Below are 18,639 nucleotides of genomic sequence, written 5' to 3'. Positions count from 1 at the left end.
CACGCGCGGTCGAGCCCACCGACTGGCTGCCACAACCCCTGTCCCACCGCCAAACACCGTATCCCCACTGCCGCCACCGCTTCCTCTGTCTTGCCGGTTACCGTTGCCTCCTCCGCCCCACCGCGGACCCGGCTCCACGCCGCCGACGCCGGCCCGGACTACGCCGCCGTCGCCGATCCAGCTCTCCGCCGCCGGGAGCATCAAATCCGACCATGGGAGGACCGGATCCGGTCTCCTCGGCGCCGGATCTGGACATCGCCGGCCGCTTCTCCTCGACACCAGCGCCTTGCCTTGAGCTCCTATCTTGCCAGTGCCCCGATCGCCTTGACCGCGAGCGAGGGAGAGAGAACCCCGCCGCTGCCGTCCTTGCAACCACGTCGCTTTATCGGCGGCGGTGAGGCGGGGGATCGGAGGAGAAGGGCAGGGCAGCATGGCTTGTTTTGCCACCCGCGCCGCCCCAAGGGCAGAGCGACCGGACGTTTCTGCTTTAGTATTTTTAGTAAAATTTCTGCCATTTGAATGATTAAGGGTTATCAAAGTAGGGGGGAAATGAACCTGTTTGGGTAAATTGGTTAAGGTCTTATTAGGGGTATGATTTCTCACCCACGCGAAGGATGTCTTTTAAATCCTAACCATTCATTCTCCCTCTCCAACTTCATTCTAAGTTTCTAACCCTTTCATTCATGTTCCTATCCCAATCTCACTTTTTTTATCTCATTATCATATCCAAACAAGCCCTAAGGATTTAGATAGGATGCTCCAACCATGCCTGATCCAAGCTCACACTTGTTAACCGGTTGTGGTTTCTTCTCTGCAACATGTAAAAGTCGAATTTGACCTTATTAGAGTAGTGATATATCGCATATTAATCTATATTACTAATTTTTATAACTATTTAAATGACATGCAAACAATGAGTTGTTATCCTCTTAAAAGTTTAAAATGTATTCCTCTCCTAATGCCTCTAGATAGAATGTTTCGATCTAATATGAATGGTTAGGATTTAAAAGACATCCTTGGCGTGGGTGGGAAATCATCCGTTTAAATCTAAGGAAGATGAAGTTAGGGCACACAAAATGAGAAATACATTAATTTGTGATTAATTGATTTTTAATTACTACAAACTTGAAAATAAGTTTATTTGATCTTTTAAAGTAACTTCTATATAAAAAGTTTTCGCACAAAACACACCGTTTAATAGTTTAAAAGCGTGCTAACGGAGATGGAGAAAAAAAAACTGTATCTTAATTACAAAAGCTCTTTTTTTTACTCGAGTACCACCGTGGTGTTTCTTCTTTGCCATGGGTGTCCACTTGTAATTGAGCTTGATAATGACAAACGAAGACTACAGGAAGGTTCGTTCCTACGGGAGATATCATCACGAATTCACAATTACCCATAGCTTACCTATCAAGTTTCGTATGCACGTCACGGCGATAATCAAATGTCTTGATGTCTTATAAATTGCGCATTGAATACCATTTCGAGGTATCCCGTATCCATCACGTAGTCTCCATCGATCACCCCCTTGTTAATTACATCCTGTGCTAATCTCTCTTTGTTAATTACTCCAATTTAAGCTCTAATTACTTAGTAGCTATCTGTTGCGCAACGACTAAAGTAATTATCTACTGTATTCACTATTCAAGATGAGCACCGTCACGTATGAGGTGGAGCCGTCGCACTCGCGCATCGCCACCGTCGGCGACGTCGGGAGCGGCGGTGCAGCTCCGGCCAAGCAGCGCCGCCTCGGCTTCGGCTTCGTCGGCGCCGGCAAGGGCAAGCGGCTCGGGTTTGGTGCCGGGGATGTCGTCCGGGGTAACACGCTCGATCAGCTCTTCACCGACCACGTCGTCCCCCACCTCCGCCGCCGCGGCGCCGGCGACGGCGCCGGGACGATGCAGATCTTCGTGAGGACGGTGACGGCCGGACCGCTCGCCGTCGAGGTGAACCCGTGGGACACCGTCGGGAAGGTGAAGGCCAAGATCCAGGCTAAGGGGGGCATCCCGGCGGCGCAGCAGCGGCTGATGTTCGCCGGCCGGCACCTCGAGGACGGCCGCACCCTCGCCGAGTACGACATCAAGAAGGAGGCCAACCTGCACCTCGCGCTCCGCCTCCGCGGCGGAGGCGCTGGCGGCGGCGGCGACGTCGCGCGTGCTGCTGACTCCGGCGGCTGGGGTCACTGGGCGACCACCGTCGGCCTCTCCGTCACCATGGTTTCCCTCGCCGTGGCGGTGAACGCCGGCGACGCTGGCGACCTCCAACTCTTCTTTCTTTGGGCTCTTGCGGTTGCCGGAGTTAACCTGATCACCGCCGGCGTCTACCTCACCAGCAGAGACGACGTGAGCCGGAGCTGCACCGTGCTCGCCATGGCGGCTGCGTTCGCTCGTCGGAATTTGGCCGTGTTGGGTACCATCGCCGCGTCGTCGGCAGCGACCGGAGTCATGTTCAGCGCCACGCAACCGGTGCTCTGCTTCTTTTTCTTCGCTCTGTTTGTTTCCTCTCTTTCTCTTGTCACAAACCACTGTTGCTGATGGACGCAACTACCCCTCCGTCAAAAAAAAAAAAAACAACTCAACCTGTGACCCTACTAAGTTACATCCCCTCCTAACTTAAATTTATTTAGCACGAAAAGAGTACACAAGAGCTTGTTTTTTGACATAATATATATATTTTTTCTTATTTTCTATCTGATAGTAAGTTTAATAGTAGGCTATAAGTTAATTATAAGCTTATGAAAAAGAGAGAAAAATAAAGAAAATGAAAAGTGGTGTCTGTCTTGTCTATAAGCCGATAATACGATCCTCGTTGTTGTCTTGTCTAGTTGGGCTGTAACTATGCATGAGATATGCTAGTGAATATAGATACGTGTGTTTATCCCTCTCTCTGTCTCATTTTAAGTGCAACTTTGAGTTTTTATATTCAACTTTAATCGTCCGTCTTATTTAAAATTTTTTAATAAAATTTAAAAAACATAAGTCATTAATGAAATACTATGGATGTTTTATCATGTAATAACAATAAAAACACTAATCATAAAAAAAATTAAATAAGATGGACGATCAAAGTTGAACATATAAACTTATGGATGCGCTTAAAATGAAATGAAGGGAGTATATGTTCTACTCCATATAAAATGAATTATTTGCTGTAGACTTTTCATCTATACATGAAATCGTGAGTCTTTATTTTAAAATAATAAATTATACTCCATCTGTTCTAAAATATAAGAAGTTTTGGTTAGATAAAATTCATAGACATTAAAACCAAATATTATATATTTTGAGACAGAGAAAGAAATTAAGTTTATTAGTTGAAGCTCTGATCGAACTCCACGGTGGGGATGGTTTACGCTTTACGCGCCCATCAGGGGCGGTCGAGGCAAGATCATAAAACCGTCGTTCGCACCGGCGGCTACCGACGGCGGCCACTCGGCTTCGTTGTCAGTGGCCAGCGACGGCGACGGCGGCCACCTGACAGGGTGGACAGCGACACCTGACATGGTAGGTAGTGAGTGGACGAATTTCTTACGAAATTTCCATGCCAACGAGACGGCGACAATGAATTTAAAATGGTACTCCTATATAAGCAGCAGTCAAATTTGAATTGGCTTATAGCAGCTCGGAAGTCGGAACCAACGATTGGTTGACTTATGAAGCTAGAGTAGTACAATTTTGTACTCCATCCTGTTTGGTCATCACTTTCCATTTTTTGGCTTGAATTTTTCACTAGTGTGCCAAAGGACCAAATAATGGCTGATAAGATAGAGTAGATGAACTAGCCGTCACATAATGACAAGAATGTTAACTCTGTCAGGAAGTAAACATTGCCAATCAAGGTGTATTGCCAACGACTGATTTTTCACTTCTACAAAAAATGGAAAAAAGAAAAAAAAGAGGTAAAAATCTGGGATAACAGATCCAAAAATGGGTAAAAGCGGAAAATGTTAGTTAGAATTTCAGTTGATCATCCGATGACCGAATTACTCATACGACATAGTAGCAAAGAACATCAGCTGATGGTGAATAAACTAAAACTATGTACTAGCAACTTTCTGACCACCTCAAGATCATCCCAATAACTTAATTTCAATGATAGCTCACATCCGTGGTCATGCCACGTACGTGTATACACATCGAGTCAAATCCACCACCATGAGTTGAAAATTAGGGTTCATATGAACCTTCGAATGCTGAGCTCTGCAGCTGAAAAAGTTCTGACCACTTGATACTCCGGTTGGGTTTTGACTTGTACCAGCCTTTTGCGTGATCTCCTTGGAATTCCGACCGGACCGGACCGGTCAGTTTTTGAAGATTATTTTTTGAGTCGATGAAATGTTTACCCTTTCTGTTCGACAGATCCTCCCCTCAAAATTGTTCCCATTTATACATGGTTCAACCCACCTTTTTTGGGCCATCTCCATTTCATTTTTCTTGGTTCCTGCAATGAGCGAAACTATTGTTGTGTCGTTTCTAGGTTCACAATCTTAACTGGCCAATGAAATTCAAGCCTAGCGAGGTGTCTATTATTTCCCCCTGATTTCGGGCAAGTTTTGAATAAACCGTTTGAAATGCACATTTCGAGCCAACTCAAGACAAATTCGTTTCAGAAGCGTAGATGAACAAACTTGGGCCGAACTTTTCCTCATTTAGCCCATTTTGTTGGACTTATGGGCCTATGGCCTATATCTCGCCTATTGAGCGTACTGCTATGGGCCTCATCTTCGCCCATGAAAATTCAAAGTTTGATCAACCAAGGTGGGCAGAGCTCTTGCCAAACAGAGATCAATTTTGCTATATATTTGTTGACAGATTTTCTCCCAAAAATTTGACATATGTAATTACAGTATAATTATAGTGTAATTATACTGTAATTTGCATTTAATTACATTGTAACTATAATGTAATTTGTATTTAATTTTCAAAAATCTCTCCTTAACATGTTATTTCGGTAAAATTGAGGTCGTGGGAACGAATTCTTTCACATATATGTGTGTTGTGATTTTTTTCTTCCTCACTAGAACAAATCTTGTAATAGATCTAATGATTTAAAATTACTTGAAACTTACATACAAGTTACACTATAGTTACATGCAAGTTACAGTGTAGTTAATACAAGTTACACTGTAATTACATATAAGTTACAGTGTAATTACACTACGATTGTACTATAATTATATTTATCAAATTTTTAGAAGAAAATTTGTCGACAAATGTATAGGTGGTCCTTCGAATTTTGCTATATATTTGTTGACAAATTTTCTCTTAAAAATTTGATAGATGTAATTACAGTATAATCATAGTGTAATTATATTGTAACTTGCATATAATTATATTGTAACTCTAATGTAACTTGCATGCAATTTTCAAAAATCTCTCCGTAGATAAATTATAACACCACGATAATATCCAGAAAAAACATAATTAAATTTTAAAAAACATGAAAGAAAAGCTATATATCACCAAAAAATTCAAAAACCCAACAGAGATAGCCAATCAGGTGGTGAAATTGCATTGCGGCAATTTTGTGTTCTTGTACAACAAAAAGGCGATCACAAGATCATGGGTTAGTTAGAACGAATCTAAGGTTAATAATACTATGTTAGGAGTATTATGGTTAGTTAGCTGGCTGTTCACTGTTGTACAAGTGTCACTGTGTCAGTGGAGGCCGCCATGGATTCCAAGCATGACCATGGCGACGCCGAGCAGGAGCATCACGAAGAGGACGAAGGCGACGGCCGGCCCGCCGCCGCCGACGCCGGCGACGTGCGCCGCAACTGCAGACGCCGCAGTGAGGAGGCCTACCATGGACAGGTCGCGGCTGAATGCTGTTGGATTGCTGGCCGCCGTCGCCTTGGATTTGACGCCGGCGAAGATGAGGCTTGCGCCGGCGAGGACACCGACGAGCCCGACGAGTGGGACATAGCTGACTTGGGCGTGGGCCCCACCGACGCCAACCGGGAGGACAGTCGCGCTGACCGAAAGAAGCGTGACGACGAAACCCAGCTGGTGACTCATCATCGGCGCCGGCCCTGCAATTAGAAGATTTTTTTAATGGTAATCTGAATTTTTTTTTTCAACCTCAATTTGGATGTCACGGTATAATTAATATAAGGAGCGGAATCTTAAGCTACAACTAAAATATGCTGCACGCGCGGTTCCGTTCAAGCTTCATCATCGTCTCTCTACGTTTATTTTATAACGTGTAAATTTGTTTCATTTTTTTTTAAAAAAAAAGGTCAGTCTTTTATATTTTGACTAATAGTTAGTCAAACTTGAGCGTAAGTTTCAACTTGAAATGTTGGGTATCAAAATAGTTATGGATAAGGAAAGTGGTCTATAAGAGAATGTTGGTGAAAAGTTGTTATATTTTGGGACGGAGGGAGTACTTTTTTCTATTATCGAGAAGAGAGAGACGTAAATGCTTAATAAAATTATTTCTTTAACCCACAAAATAAAATAATTTCATGTGTGCAGCATTTTTTTTTCGAATGCGCCAAAGTATTACACATAAAGGAAAAAGAGTTTTTTTTTCCTATACAACGCAATCGGCCAAACAGGCCTATGCCCGAAGAGAGTGAGGAAGAAAAGGGGAAAAAAAACCAAAGCTGCAACTAGGTAAAATAAAGGCATTTGAACATAGATGGATGTTAGCATTTGAAGTTTTGAACATAGATGGATGTTGGTTAATTTTTGTAAATTTTGAAGGTTAGCGTGCAGAGAAGGCCCGTTGTTTTTTTCTTCTTTGTATTACTAGAAAATATGCCCATGCGTTGCAACGGGTGAATGCTATTTTAAACTTATTACTATTATATGGTTTAGTTAGGATAAAATTCACCGTCTAATTTTTTTAGAAAATCATGAGCTGCAATTAGGAGTTCGACTCTCATCTTAAGTTAGCATGCGAGCTTTTTTAAAGAGATTTCTTATATGAATCCTTTTGTATTTCTAAAAGCAAACGAATTTAAAATCTGACTCAAACACGAATCTGTATTTCCAAACGTGAACGACCTTAAAAACAGACTCAAATACGGATGACGTACCAAAATATCGGTTTTGAATCTGTATTTCCAAACGTGAACGACCTTAAAAACAGACTCAAATACAGATGATGTACCAAAATACCGGTAAAATTGAAGAAGTTTTGAACATAGATGGATGTTGGTTAACTTTTGTAAATTTTGAAGGTTAGCGTGCAGAGAAGGCCCGTTGTTTTTTTTTTTTTTTGCTTCTTTGTATTATAAGGACCTTTTCCACTCCATCAAACAAAGAATTAGACAAGAAAAATTAATTAATTTTAGAGGAATGATGATGGTAATTGTTCATAAACGAGCCACACATAAATGACTAAAATTTCGTTCTCCTGTCTTTGAGACCATCTGATATAAAAGTGACATTATTTTACATACTTTTCGACATGCTTGATATATGTACAGGGCTTATCACATCTGATGAAGTCATTGAAAAGTGAACAAATCAATAAAAATAATTTATGGATAAAACTTTATGTGTTATATGAGAGCATCCACAGTGTGGGACTTAGATAACGCACTATACATTGCAGCTGTTTTTTAGGTCTTAACCCAAGAATGGGTGCTAGCATAGAACCTGGTTTTAGTGGAGAGATAAAAGGCATTGTTTTAGTTGGGGAAAAATTTTAGGTTTGGTTATCACATCGAATGTATGGACATACATATCGAATGTATGGACATACATTTGAAGTATTAAACGTAATCTAATAATAGAATAAATTACAGATTCCGCCATGAAACTGCGAGAAGAATTTATTAAGCTTAATTAATCCGTCATTAGCAAATATTTACTGTAGCACCACATTATCAAATTATGACGTAATTAGGCTTAATTCGTCTCGCAATTTACACATAAAAATTTGTAATTGGTTTTTTTTCCCACATTTAATATTCTATACATGTGTCCAAACATTTAATGTGATGGGTAAAAAGTTTTTGTTTTGGGAACTAAACAAGGACAAAGTGTTGGGGCTCGCCTGTCATTCTAATATTCTTTTCTCCTGAAGATAAAAGATGAAAGATCAAGTTTTTTACGCAAAATGATGTGGTATTAATGTATGATTAATTGAGTTTTAATTATTATAAACTTGAAAAATAGATTAATTTGGATATTTTAGAGCAGCTTTAGTATAGAAAACTTTCGCACAAAACACACCGTTTAGCAGTATGAAAAGTGTGCCATGAGTATCCAAAATTTTATCCAATTTTTGTTGAAGATAAGTGTCTTTGTTCTATACTCCATCCTAGACATGTCTAGATTCATAGTTTTAGAATATGTCTTATCCCATACTAGATTGCTACGTTATGGGATAGAGGGAGTATGTTGGAGAGAGAGCTGAGAGCATATTTCTTTATAGGTGTGACCCACGAGGCCACGATAGTCCCTGCTATTGATTTATTTATACACTGCAACCACTCACACCATTGCTATGTTTGATATGGGACCCACATCTAATACTCCTTTTAGAGCTGGTACAATAGCAGGCTATAAGTCAGCTATAAACATATTTTAAAGAGATAAATGAAGAGAAAGAATAGCAACGGGCTATAGATCTATAACCAGCTGCAGCACAGACTCCTAAACGTAATGTGTGTATAACAGGTGGGAACATGTATTAATAGTACAGTAAGTAACTATTGTATGAATTGTCTATTACATTAGCTATAAATGATTTGAAGCTAGTAGTGGGGTATACTGTTAAACTTGCTCTTACCACCACTCACACACATTGCCATGTTTGATACGAGACCACATCTAATACTCATTTTTTTTTGTTATGTTTGTATTACCAATAGTTAGTGCTTCCTGCACTAGGCCCTACCACTATTGCTTATTGTTACATATACATTGAGGATACCCTAGTGGTTACATTGACGAAAGGACATGTAGCCTAGTGGTTACAGACTTACAGTGACCTGAGTAGTGTCCCAAGGTTTTGAGTTCAAATCTCCATAGGAGCAAATTTCAGATTAGGTCGTTTGCGGGGCTAAGTTCCGTATTTCAATGACCGTATATATCTGGTTGGATGTGAAAAAAAAAATATTGAGGATACCCTCGGTAGTCTAAAAGACAAGATTGAAATACAGACATCGATACAAATTCTCAAAAATGGTTGGATGTAAAAAAAAAAACATTGAGGATACCCTTGGTAGTCTAAAAGACAAGATTGAAATACTGACATCGATACAAATTCTCAAAAAGACTACCCTCGGTAGTCTAAAAGACAAGATTGAAATACAGACATCGATACAAATTCTCAAAAATCAACTAAAAATAAAATTAAAAATTAAAAAATTATTTGCGATAAGCCAATCAATGGATAATAAGATAATCACTACGGCCTACTCGAACTCTTATTTCTTTCGGCCTACTCGAACTCTTATTTCTTTTCATCCCTGTTGGGAAGCCAGTTTGTTCCAAATTGTTCCTGAAAAAGAATACTAATAATCCATATTTCTCCTATTCTCAAAAATCAACTAAAAATAACATTTAAAATTAAAAAATTATTTGCGATAAGCCAATCAATGGATAATAAGATAATCACTATGGCCTACTCGAACTCTTATTTCTTTCGGCCTACTCGAACTCTTATTTCTTTTCATATCCCCGTTGGGAAGCCAGTTTGTTCCAAATTGTTCCTGAAAAAGAATACTAATAATCAATATTTCTCATGTTTGCTTAAACATAGAAGATGGAGCCTCCGGTAAGGTAAAAGAGAGATGGACCTCCAAATTTGTAAAAAGGCCCGGAATACAACTGATAAGCAGTCGACGAATTGACGAGAAGTAAAAACTCGATTTTTAAAATGACACAAAAAGTTGTAGAACATACAAATGACAAAAATCAAAGAAGAAAAAATAACGAATTTGCAAATGATAAAAGGATTAATGGCAGGATTCACATGTAAAATATGCTATTAATTTCTAAAACCACACATAGATTTTCCTAATCCGTTAATTCGAAAGGGAAGAGATGTACTTTCCCCCTGCGCTTCTCAGAGAACACCTTTATTTATATAAAGGATTGAACAGCTTTTGTAAAGGATACTTACTGTATCAGAGAAGGCATAATTAGCGCTAAAAGACTTGGGTAAGCCTACGAGCATATCCAAGTTTGAAGATCTGAGTAGTTCCAAATTTGTGCCTTCCTGCCCCACAAATTAATTGCGAATTCGGAAGTTAATAGATCAAATTAACCAAACTGTATGCGGAAGTTCATATGCACGACCTTTCCGGCAACAGATTTGAGAAAAGAAATCTTCTGCAAACCCAAATGATCTTATTATCCAAAAAAAAAGGGGTAGATAAAGAAAAAGAAGAAAGAGAAGTGATGAAAACAGATTCGACTTAATTTAAAAGGCCGCCTTTTTGTAAATTGAACTAAACCGATTAAACTGGCCATACTTAGACCGAAACATCTCCCAAGATGCCGGCCGTAGGAAGCCGAGGGTAAACTTAAAACAGATTGGTATAGTATGAACCAACTGTTACCAACTGAAAACGGATTGGTTTAACTGTACATAGCACGAATTCAGTCAACCATGTACAGTTAAAGAGTGGCTAATTAGGATATATTTGGTACAGCTCCAACTGCTAAATTTAGCTCCTAGAGTTGGGTCTGGAGTGGAGTTGTGGAGCTGCCTAAACCCAGCTCCACAACTCTAGTTCATTTTATGAGAGAGCTCCACTCCCAATTTTTTATGGAGCTGAAACTGTTTGGCTGAGCTCTAGCTCCAGGAGGGGTGGAGCTAGAGGAGCTAGAGCTGTGCCAAACAGACCCTTAAAATCGAATAGAGAGGAAGAGTTAACTGTACATAGAACGAATTCAGCCAACCATATACAGTTAAAAGTGGCTAATTAAAATCGAATAGAGAGGAAGAGATTCGAGAAAGAAAGCTGGATACCTCAGAAAAATAACCTATTGGAGACCTAAGGTGAAAGGCGGTTTCGACGAAGAGGAGAAGAAGCAGATCAAAGCGTAAAACTAAAAACTCTTGTGAATTTCCTGGTTGATGAGGAAAGGTAGGTTAGGACGAGGCACATAGGCCGGGTATTCATAAGACCTACGGTACAAGTACCATCCGGTCAGGTTACCGTAATCTTAATCTTCATCTTCGTATTATTGTAGTATAGGTAGTTTCCAGGAAGCTTCCCTTCCCCAAGGCGACCGGGGCTAACCGACAGCTTAATCACAATATCACATGACCCGGATTGGGATCAACTCCAGTGGTTATAGCCACGGCAATTTAAGCATTCCTACATACACCATTAGATTAGAAATTAATGTCCTAGATCTTTTCTAAATACTGTTCACAAAAACAGTACAGAGCACTTTCCTGTTGTTATTAAGAAATTAAACTTTTAGTTGAAAAGCTCTATTAAGAAATCTTTCAAGGATTTGATAATGCATTCAATAATAACTTAAAAAACTGTAAAAATTAAAAAAATCTATAGTAAATTACATCCATGATACATCAATTTAGCAGATGGATGCAATTAAGTAAAACAACTTGAGAAGTGAGTGTTGTAGTGCAACAATTAAAAGATAGGGGTGTGATTTAGTGAAAAACTTAACAAGTGAGTATACGGGTACAACAACTTGTAAGGTTGGTGCTATTATAATACAATTAACTTAAAATTGATGTACCAACTTAATTATTTCGATCATATCGTCTTTGCCATACATATTATTTTTTAAGTACTAATTTTGTCGATATACTCACAAAATTTGTAGAAGCGTTCTTCAATTTATTAATTCTAGCAACTAACCGTCAATTAAACTTTTTTTTTCGTCAGTGCTCGTCTTCTGTTTTGGAGTCGCTTTTTCATCTGGCACATACAGTTTGCTTCCGGTAGTGTACATACAATAGTTCGGTTTGTTTGACGTTGAAATTGATTTTACGTGCACACTAGAGCTACTTGAACACGCAATCGCGAATGTTAAAGAGGGAAACGGCGCCCCTTAGAAGTCAATACGCCTGACGCTGACGCCTGATTTTTGTCACGACCACACGAGGGGCCGGGGTTTGATACGGGGAATAACCAAAACAATATATTTACACACAAAAAATAATTTATAAATAAAACTTTTATATACGTATTTTAGAGTTCTAAAAGCAAAGACTAAAAATAAATTTCAATAAAAAAATCAAAAATTAAATTTTAAATTTAGTATTGAAAATTTTGACTAATAAGTATAAGAAAAAATTGAGGATGGGCTCTCTTGATTAGTTGAACCTGAATAAATGTCCTCCGGCCTTTCGGTGCATTCCGGACTCCGGAAGCTTCAATTCTCACCCACCACCACACACACGTGCCGCGGACCCCACTCCAATCCGTGTTCGTACTCGTCTTTTTTGAGTTTTGGACAAAATTTTGGTAAGATTATTTTAGAGCTGATCTGTTCGTTTGTCCTTGTTAATGACCAACTCTGCTCCACCCCTACTTGTGTCGTGTCGGCTCCGATCCGGGCTCTAGATTGGAGGGGTCAAGTATGTGTCCTTTGTGATGTTCTTGTCAATCTGCGACGGACGTTTTCTCTTTTTTCCAATTTACTCCCTCCATGTCATTTTAAGTATAGTTATGGGTTTTCGTGTTCAACCTTTGACCGCTCGTTATATTTTATTTTTTTAATAATTATTTTTTTATTAGATGATAAAATATGAACAATACTTTATGCATGATTTATTTTTTTAAGTTTTTTTTAAATTATTTAAATAAGACAAACGGTTAAACGTTGGAAACAGAAACCCGTACCTACAATTAAAGTGGGACGGAGAGTGTTTACTGGATGAACCAAATGGCATATATGGTCGTTTCTGTACTTGCGTATGCAGTTGTACCTTGGGCATAGGTATGCATTTTTATGATATAATTGACTAATTAAGGATTGTACAATAATACAAATGTCCAATAAAAGGGTTAAGAGAATAATAAAGTTATCCTAATAGCAAAGTGAGATTCAAGAACATATGCTTAAGAAAGTCAGCACAAGAAATATGCAAGGGTACCATATATGCAACTGGATTCTCTTTTGTGACTCAAAAAGTCACAACGAGAAATATAAAAGATATCACGTAGGCCTGTCACTGGGTATTCATTATCCATATCTATATCCACATTATTTGAATAGGATATGGATAAAAAATTAGCCCGTTTAAATTTTGGATATTAGGAGGGTATTATCCATTTTACCCACTTCGTTCATACCTATTTGCTATGTGTAAAACTTTGGTCTAAAATTTTTAAACTCGTGTTCACATTATAAAATTTTGTCAAATTTAACTGAAATTTAGAGGGATGATTTATTATATGAAAGAGCAACTTTGCATAAATTTTAATCCATTCCTATATGTGGGACCCACATATATCACTTCTCTTATCCATTTGGTTACCTATACCCAATGGGTAATACCAACTTAATTTGGATATGGGTAATATTTGGGTTGGGTAAAATTGGGACACGCCTAGCGATCGGGCGCCTGATCCGGAAGACAAAAAATCGGGGCCTGTCCCAGCCATCCGATCTAGAGAAAACAATCAGAGCCCCCACAGTTACAACATGCATGCACAGAAAATATTAGTTGTAGTCCCTACATGCACAAAACATGCAGCCATGCGTGTGTCAAGTTTTTTAAACAAACTTTAAACTACTTTTTCTCTCAAATTACTTATCTAATTTATGATCCGATTGCACCACTAAATTCGTTGTAATTAAATCTTTAAAACAAGACCAAACATGGCTATAATCCGATGAAAAAATATTTAGCTTTATTAATGAATTGTTTTTAATGTTGCACTTATATCATTTAAATGTTTCATGTAGTATTCATATAACGTTTCACTTTTTAATTTGTAAATGTTGCACGTGTTCTTCTAGGAATGTTTCAGCATGTACTTTATAATGTTTTAATAATTATAATTCCACCAAGTAGATCGGAATCATTTTACTAAGTAGATCGAAGATGTTTCAGTCTTGTAAAAAAAGCTGAAACACAACCAAATCACCTCATGAAACATTTTACTATAACGTAATGAAACAACAGTTTTCGAAAGAACTAGACGATGTTTCATCTTATATAAAAATAATGTTTCAGCAAATAGTGAATAGATGTTTCAATTATTAAAGAAAGTGAAACGCGGTCAGATCGCTAGATGAAACAATTTGGTTCAATGTATGCAACAAACGATTTAAAGCCATTGCAACACTTAAACCCCGTGTACATCAACAAAACATTTTCAGCTTTTCAAACGATTGAACATTTTCGACCTACTTAGTGAAACAGTTCCGATCTACTTGGTGGAACTGCGTGCAACATTTAAAAATAATTTAATAATAAGCTAACTATTTTTTTCATCGGATTATATCCATGTGTGGTCTTATTTTAAAGATTTAATTGTAATAGATTTAATGGTGTAATCGGATCATGGTTTGGATAAATAATTTAAGTGAAAAAATAGTTTAAAGTTCGCTTAGTAAGTTTGCATGACGTCATCATATGCTAGGGGCATAGGTTGCATGGCATAGGAGGCAGCAGGGCAGCAGCATGCAGCGTGACAGCAGTGCTGGGAGGAGAGCCCGATTTTTCTATCGCTGGATCGGACGCCCGCGCGCCATCATTTTCGGTAAAATTGGGGTACGGGTATGGGTTACCCAATATCCTCCCCAGTGACAGGCAGAAATATTACGATGCAACTGGACTATTTTTCTTGACTTTAAGGTAGCAGAAAACGCGGGTGAGAAATCAGAGCAAAAATCAGTATGTAAAGCCAAGTTGCATTTCTGAATTTCCGATCGGAGGTGGTCGGCCTTCAAGAATCAAGAGTGCCAATCAATAAGCTAATATGACACAACACGTTACGATCGAGCAAAAAGTTTCTAGTGTGAAGCGGGTAAGCCAGACCAGTGAACCTTCCAGGAAGCTTCGTAACCATAAGATGTACTACACACCTCCCGCCCCTACGGCCGGCACGTTTGCTGTCTAGGGATCCGAGTCGTGCATGCGTAGCTTCGGCAAAATGTCTGAACATCTCGTTTTGTCCATATGACCCTGTTTAGTTCCAAAATAATTCTTTAAACTTTTAACTTTTTTATTACATCAAAACTTTTCTACAAACATAAATTTTTAACTTTTTCATCACATCTATCTAGCTTCGGCTGTGTTCAGTTCACACCAAAATTAAAAGTTTGGTTGAAATTGAAACGATGTGACGGAAAAGCTGAAAGTTTATGCGTGTATGAAAGTTTTAATGTGATAGAAAAGTTGGAAGTTTGAAGAATTATTTCGGAACTAAACACGGCCTTCGTTAATTTTCCAGCGTCGAGTGTAACCTCTACTATTACTATTACGATGTTTTTTTTTCTTGAAATTTGGTGCATCGTCCGAATTTCGTGAGTAATCGGACGGAGCTTGACTCCGATTCCCTACGGCTTTGGGAGATCATCTTCTTGTCTTGGCAAATAGCAAGCGGTCTTTTTACCATGTGAAAAGCACCGGGGGATCATCGATGAGCTAGCATACTTAGGTTCCGTTCTTTTCTTCGATAAAAGTTGGATGAAGATTAAGATTTTCGTGGTACGTTTTTTAAACTGCTAAACGGTGTGTTTCGTGCGAAAACTTTCTATATGAAAGGTGCTCTAAAATATCATACTAATCTAATTTTCAAGTTTGTAATAATTAAAACTCAATCAATCATATGTTAATACCACCTCATTTTACGTAAAAAAACTTAATCTTCATCTTCAGCAGAAAAATATCATACTGGTATCAAAATATGAACAACCCCATGAAAGATCTCTTGAAACATCTAATTTTATCAATTACCGATATCATACTGATTTATTTTGCTAGAGAAACATCTAATTTTATCAATTACTTATAGTTAATTAATCACTATGATGGTGGGACCAAGCCATACAGCTGTTAATTGTGCTATGTTTGACATGGATGAAAGTAAGCGAAAAGACTGCCTTTGGCATCAAAGGCAGATGGTACGGACTAGTAATCCTATGGTTGTTGTTGTCAACGGCGGACACGTCATAAGGCATGAGGTACACTTATATACCCCAAATATTTTTATAAAACGGCTATCATATGTAGTAGCATCTGGCATATATAGTATTATATACTATTCTATTTAGTATTTTAGTTGGGTAAAACAGAATGACATAAGGAAAAAAAACTAAAAAATACCTCGCGCGTTCTGCGGAAATTTTTTGTTATATCTATAAGGAAGCATGATGAAAATTATAAGTTCCATTAAGAAAAAATATAGTACAATAATGTGTTGGAAGAAATTTCTTATGTTAAGAAAACAATATTAGCGATATGGAGGATTCTAATTTGTGTTGCTGTTCATGATACATACCACAGTTTCGATCATATACATCATTTAAATATAATATCTCGATACTGTTGCTGGGTGATACCTTCCCCCTCAAACATGCAGTAGCATGAAAATAACTACGAAACTAACTGAAGAAATAACAATACAAGTTGCAATATGATCACTGATATGGATTATTATCGTATGAATACATTTGCTATTATACTGATATATGCACAATGAATAAATAAACAACATGTACATTTCCCTTGTAGGAACTTGGAATAAAGCCATCGGAGAATTCTTCTCTATGTGCAAGAAGACTCATACACTACTACAGATCCTATTTTTCTGTGCGGGTGGTCTGATTATCCCGTGCGGTGGTCCAACCCGTCTACAGCCGCGTATCTGGGAAAATCGGTATTTTTGCATACGGGCGAGCCGACCGCAGGGATAATCGATTATCCCGTGCGGTCAAATTATACCGCCCGCACAGTACCAAAACACCAAAAAAAAAAGTGTGAAAATCACCGATGCCCGCCGGACCACACGCCCCCGGCCGCCGCCGAGCTCACCACCGTTGTCACCGTCGAGCCTGCCCGCCGCCGCCACAGTCGCGCTGGCCGGCACCGCCGGATCCGGGCGGGGGACGGCTGGCACCGCTGGATCCGGGCGGGGGACGCCTGCTCGCCGCCGCCTCGCTCGCTGCCGCTGCCTTGACGATGCATGCGATGATGGTGTCGTCGTCGAGGGAGCCAAGCGACAACATGCACGACGAGAAAGACGACCAGGAGGAGGTTACGCCCGCTCGCCGCTGCCGCGCTCACCGCCGCTGCCTTGACGACGTGCACGATGAGGACGACAACTAGGAGGAGGTTCCGCCCGCTTGCCGCCGCTGCATTGACGACGTGCATGACGAATGGCCGACGATGCCTCCTCCTCGCTGCGCGGGCAGAAGGGACCGCTGCTGACGCTCGCTGTTGACGGAGGAGGGGAAGCCGATAAGAGTTAAGGTGGGGAGGAGGTGGGAAGCCGGGAGGAGATAAGGTAGAAAGAGAGATGGGAGTGGTTGATGGAGAATAAAAGGAGAAAAAAAAGGAAGAGAGAGGATGTCAAAAATTTGAAGTGGGTGGGAGGAAAGAGAGGGAGGTATTTTCTTGTGCGGTCCACTTAAAAAGTCCACATGCGAAAATTGATTTTTCCATGCGGTCCTCTTAAGTCGACCTGTGCGGACGGATTAAGATGCCCGCACGGGAAAATGGGTGACAACCCGGCACCGGTTCCCCTATTTTTCCGTGCGGTTCCACTTACGGATTGCATGGAAACAAAAGGGGCGGCGTCCAGGAAAATCTATCCTGTAGTAGTGATAAGAGATGAAATTCTTCAAGGATTCAGGGCAGTAGGGAAATCATCAAATTGCTCTCAGAGATGATAAAAGTTAGGAAAAAGTACGAATTACTCCCCCCCCGAACTATCGCGATCGTCCAAATTACCCCCCCGAACCATAAAACCGGACATTCTTCACCCCCAACTATGAATACCAGACGAATTACCCCCCTCGACCCAATCCGCGGTGGTTTTGGTCTACGTGGCGTACACGTGGCAGTCCAGTCAGCATTCTCTTTATAAAAAAAATGTGGGACCCACCTGTCATTCACTACTCTCTCTCTCTCACTTCTCTCCCTCTCACTTCTCCAGGCGACGACGGATGCGGAGAGGCGAGAGCGGCGGAGAGGCGAGGCGGCGGCGGCGGCGGAGAGGCGAGCGCGGCGGCGAGGCAGAGGCGAGCGCGGCGGAGAGGCGAGAGCAGCGGAGAGGCGAGCGCGGCGGCGGCGGAGAGGCGAGCGTAGCGGCAAGGCAGAGGCGAGCGCGGGTCGGGGCAGGGCGGCATAGGGGCGGGCTTGAGCGGCGGCGGCGGTGCGACTAGGTAGCAACTGGCAGCGCGAGGCGAGGCGACTGTGCGAGACAAGGAGGCGGCGCGAGATGAGAAGGCGGCAACGTCTTCCCCCCGCCAACCGCCTCGCCGCCGCTGCCGCCTCGCTTCCTTTGCCGCCGCTCGCCTTCTCCTCCTCCGCTGCCTCGCCTCGCCTCGAGCAGTGCGAGCTCCCGCCGCCGCTCGCCTCCTCCTCCTCCTCCTCCGCCGCCGCCTCGCCTCGCCTCCTCGGCCGCCTTCTCGTCTCGCGCCCTCGTCCTCCCCGCGCACACGCCACCGAGAGGGAGGGGGGAAGCCGCGCCGACCGCCAAGCTCCTCATCCCCCGCCGCTGCCGCCTCCGCGTCACGC

General features: G+C 40.8%; 1 protein-coding gene and 1 pseudogene across 3 annotated transcripts; one reads left to right on the top strand and one right to left on the bottom strand.

Annotated features, from left to right (window-relative positions):
* Positions 1 to 2,682, top strand: part of LOC127781777 (polyubiquitin 11-like) — a 32,612-nt pseudogene extending 29,930 nt beyond the window's left edge.
* A 2,826-nt stretch (positions 2,683 to 5,508) lies between these two features.
* Positions 5,509 to 11,040, bottom strand: LOC127781778 (uncharacterized). Of its 3 annotated transcripts, none has more exons than XM_052308814.1 (2): positions 10,936 to 11,040; positions 5,509 to 6,031 (listed from the first exon to the last, which is right to left on the bottom strand). In XM_052308814.1, the coding sequence occupies exon 2, from the start codon at positions 6,018 to 6,020 to the stop codon at positions 5,658 to 5,660; it is 363 nt and encodes a 120-aa protein (XP_052164774.1). In that variant the 5' UTR covers positions 6,021 to 6,031; positions 10,936 to 11,040; the 3' UTR covers positions 5,509 to 5,657. The 3 variants fall into 3 exon arrangements, 1 of the variants encoding a protein (XP_052164774.1); XR_008019061.1 differs by lacking the exon at positions 5,509 to 6,031 and adding an exon at positions 7,233 to 10,179; XR_008019062.1 differs by lacking the exon at positions 5,509 to 6,031 and adding an exon at positions 7,233 to 9,670.
* Positions 11,041 to 18,639: the final 7,599 nt, after the last annotated feature.

The sequence above is a fragment of the Oryza glaberrima genome, chromosome 8 (assembly GCF_000147395.1).
Source record: "Oryza glaberrima chromosome 8, OglaRS2, whole genome shotgun sequence".
Lineage (NCBI taxonomy): Eukaryota > Viridiplantae > Streptophyta > Magnoliopsida > Poales > Poaceae > Oryza > Oryza glaberrima.
Note: the sequence above shows the minus strand (reverse complement) of the source record. Positions and strands in the feature narration are given on the sequence as shown.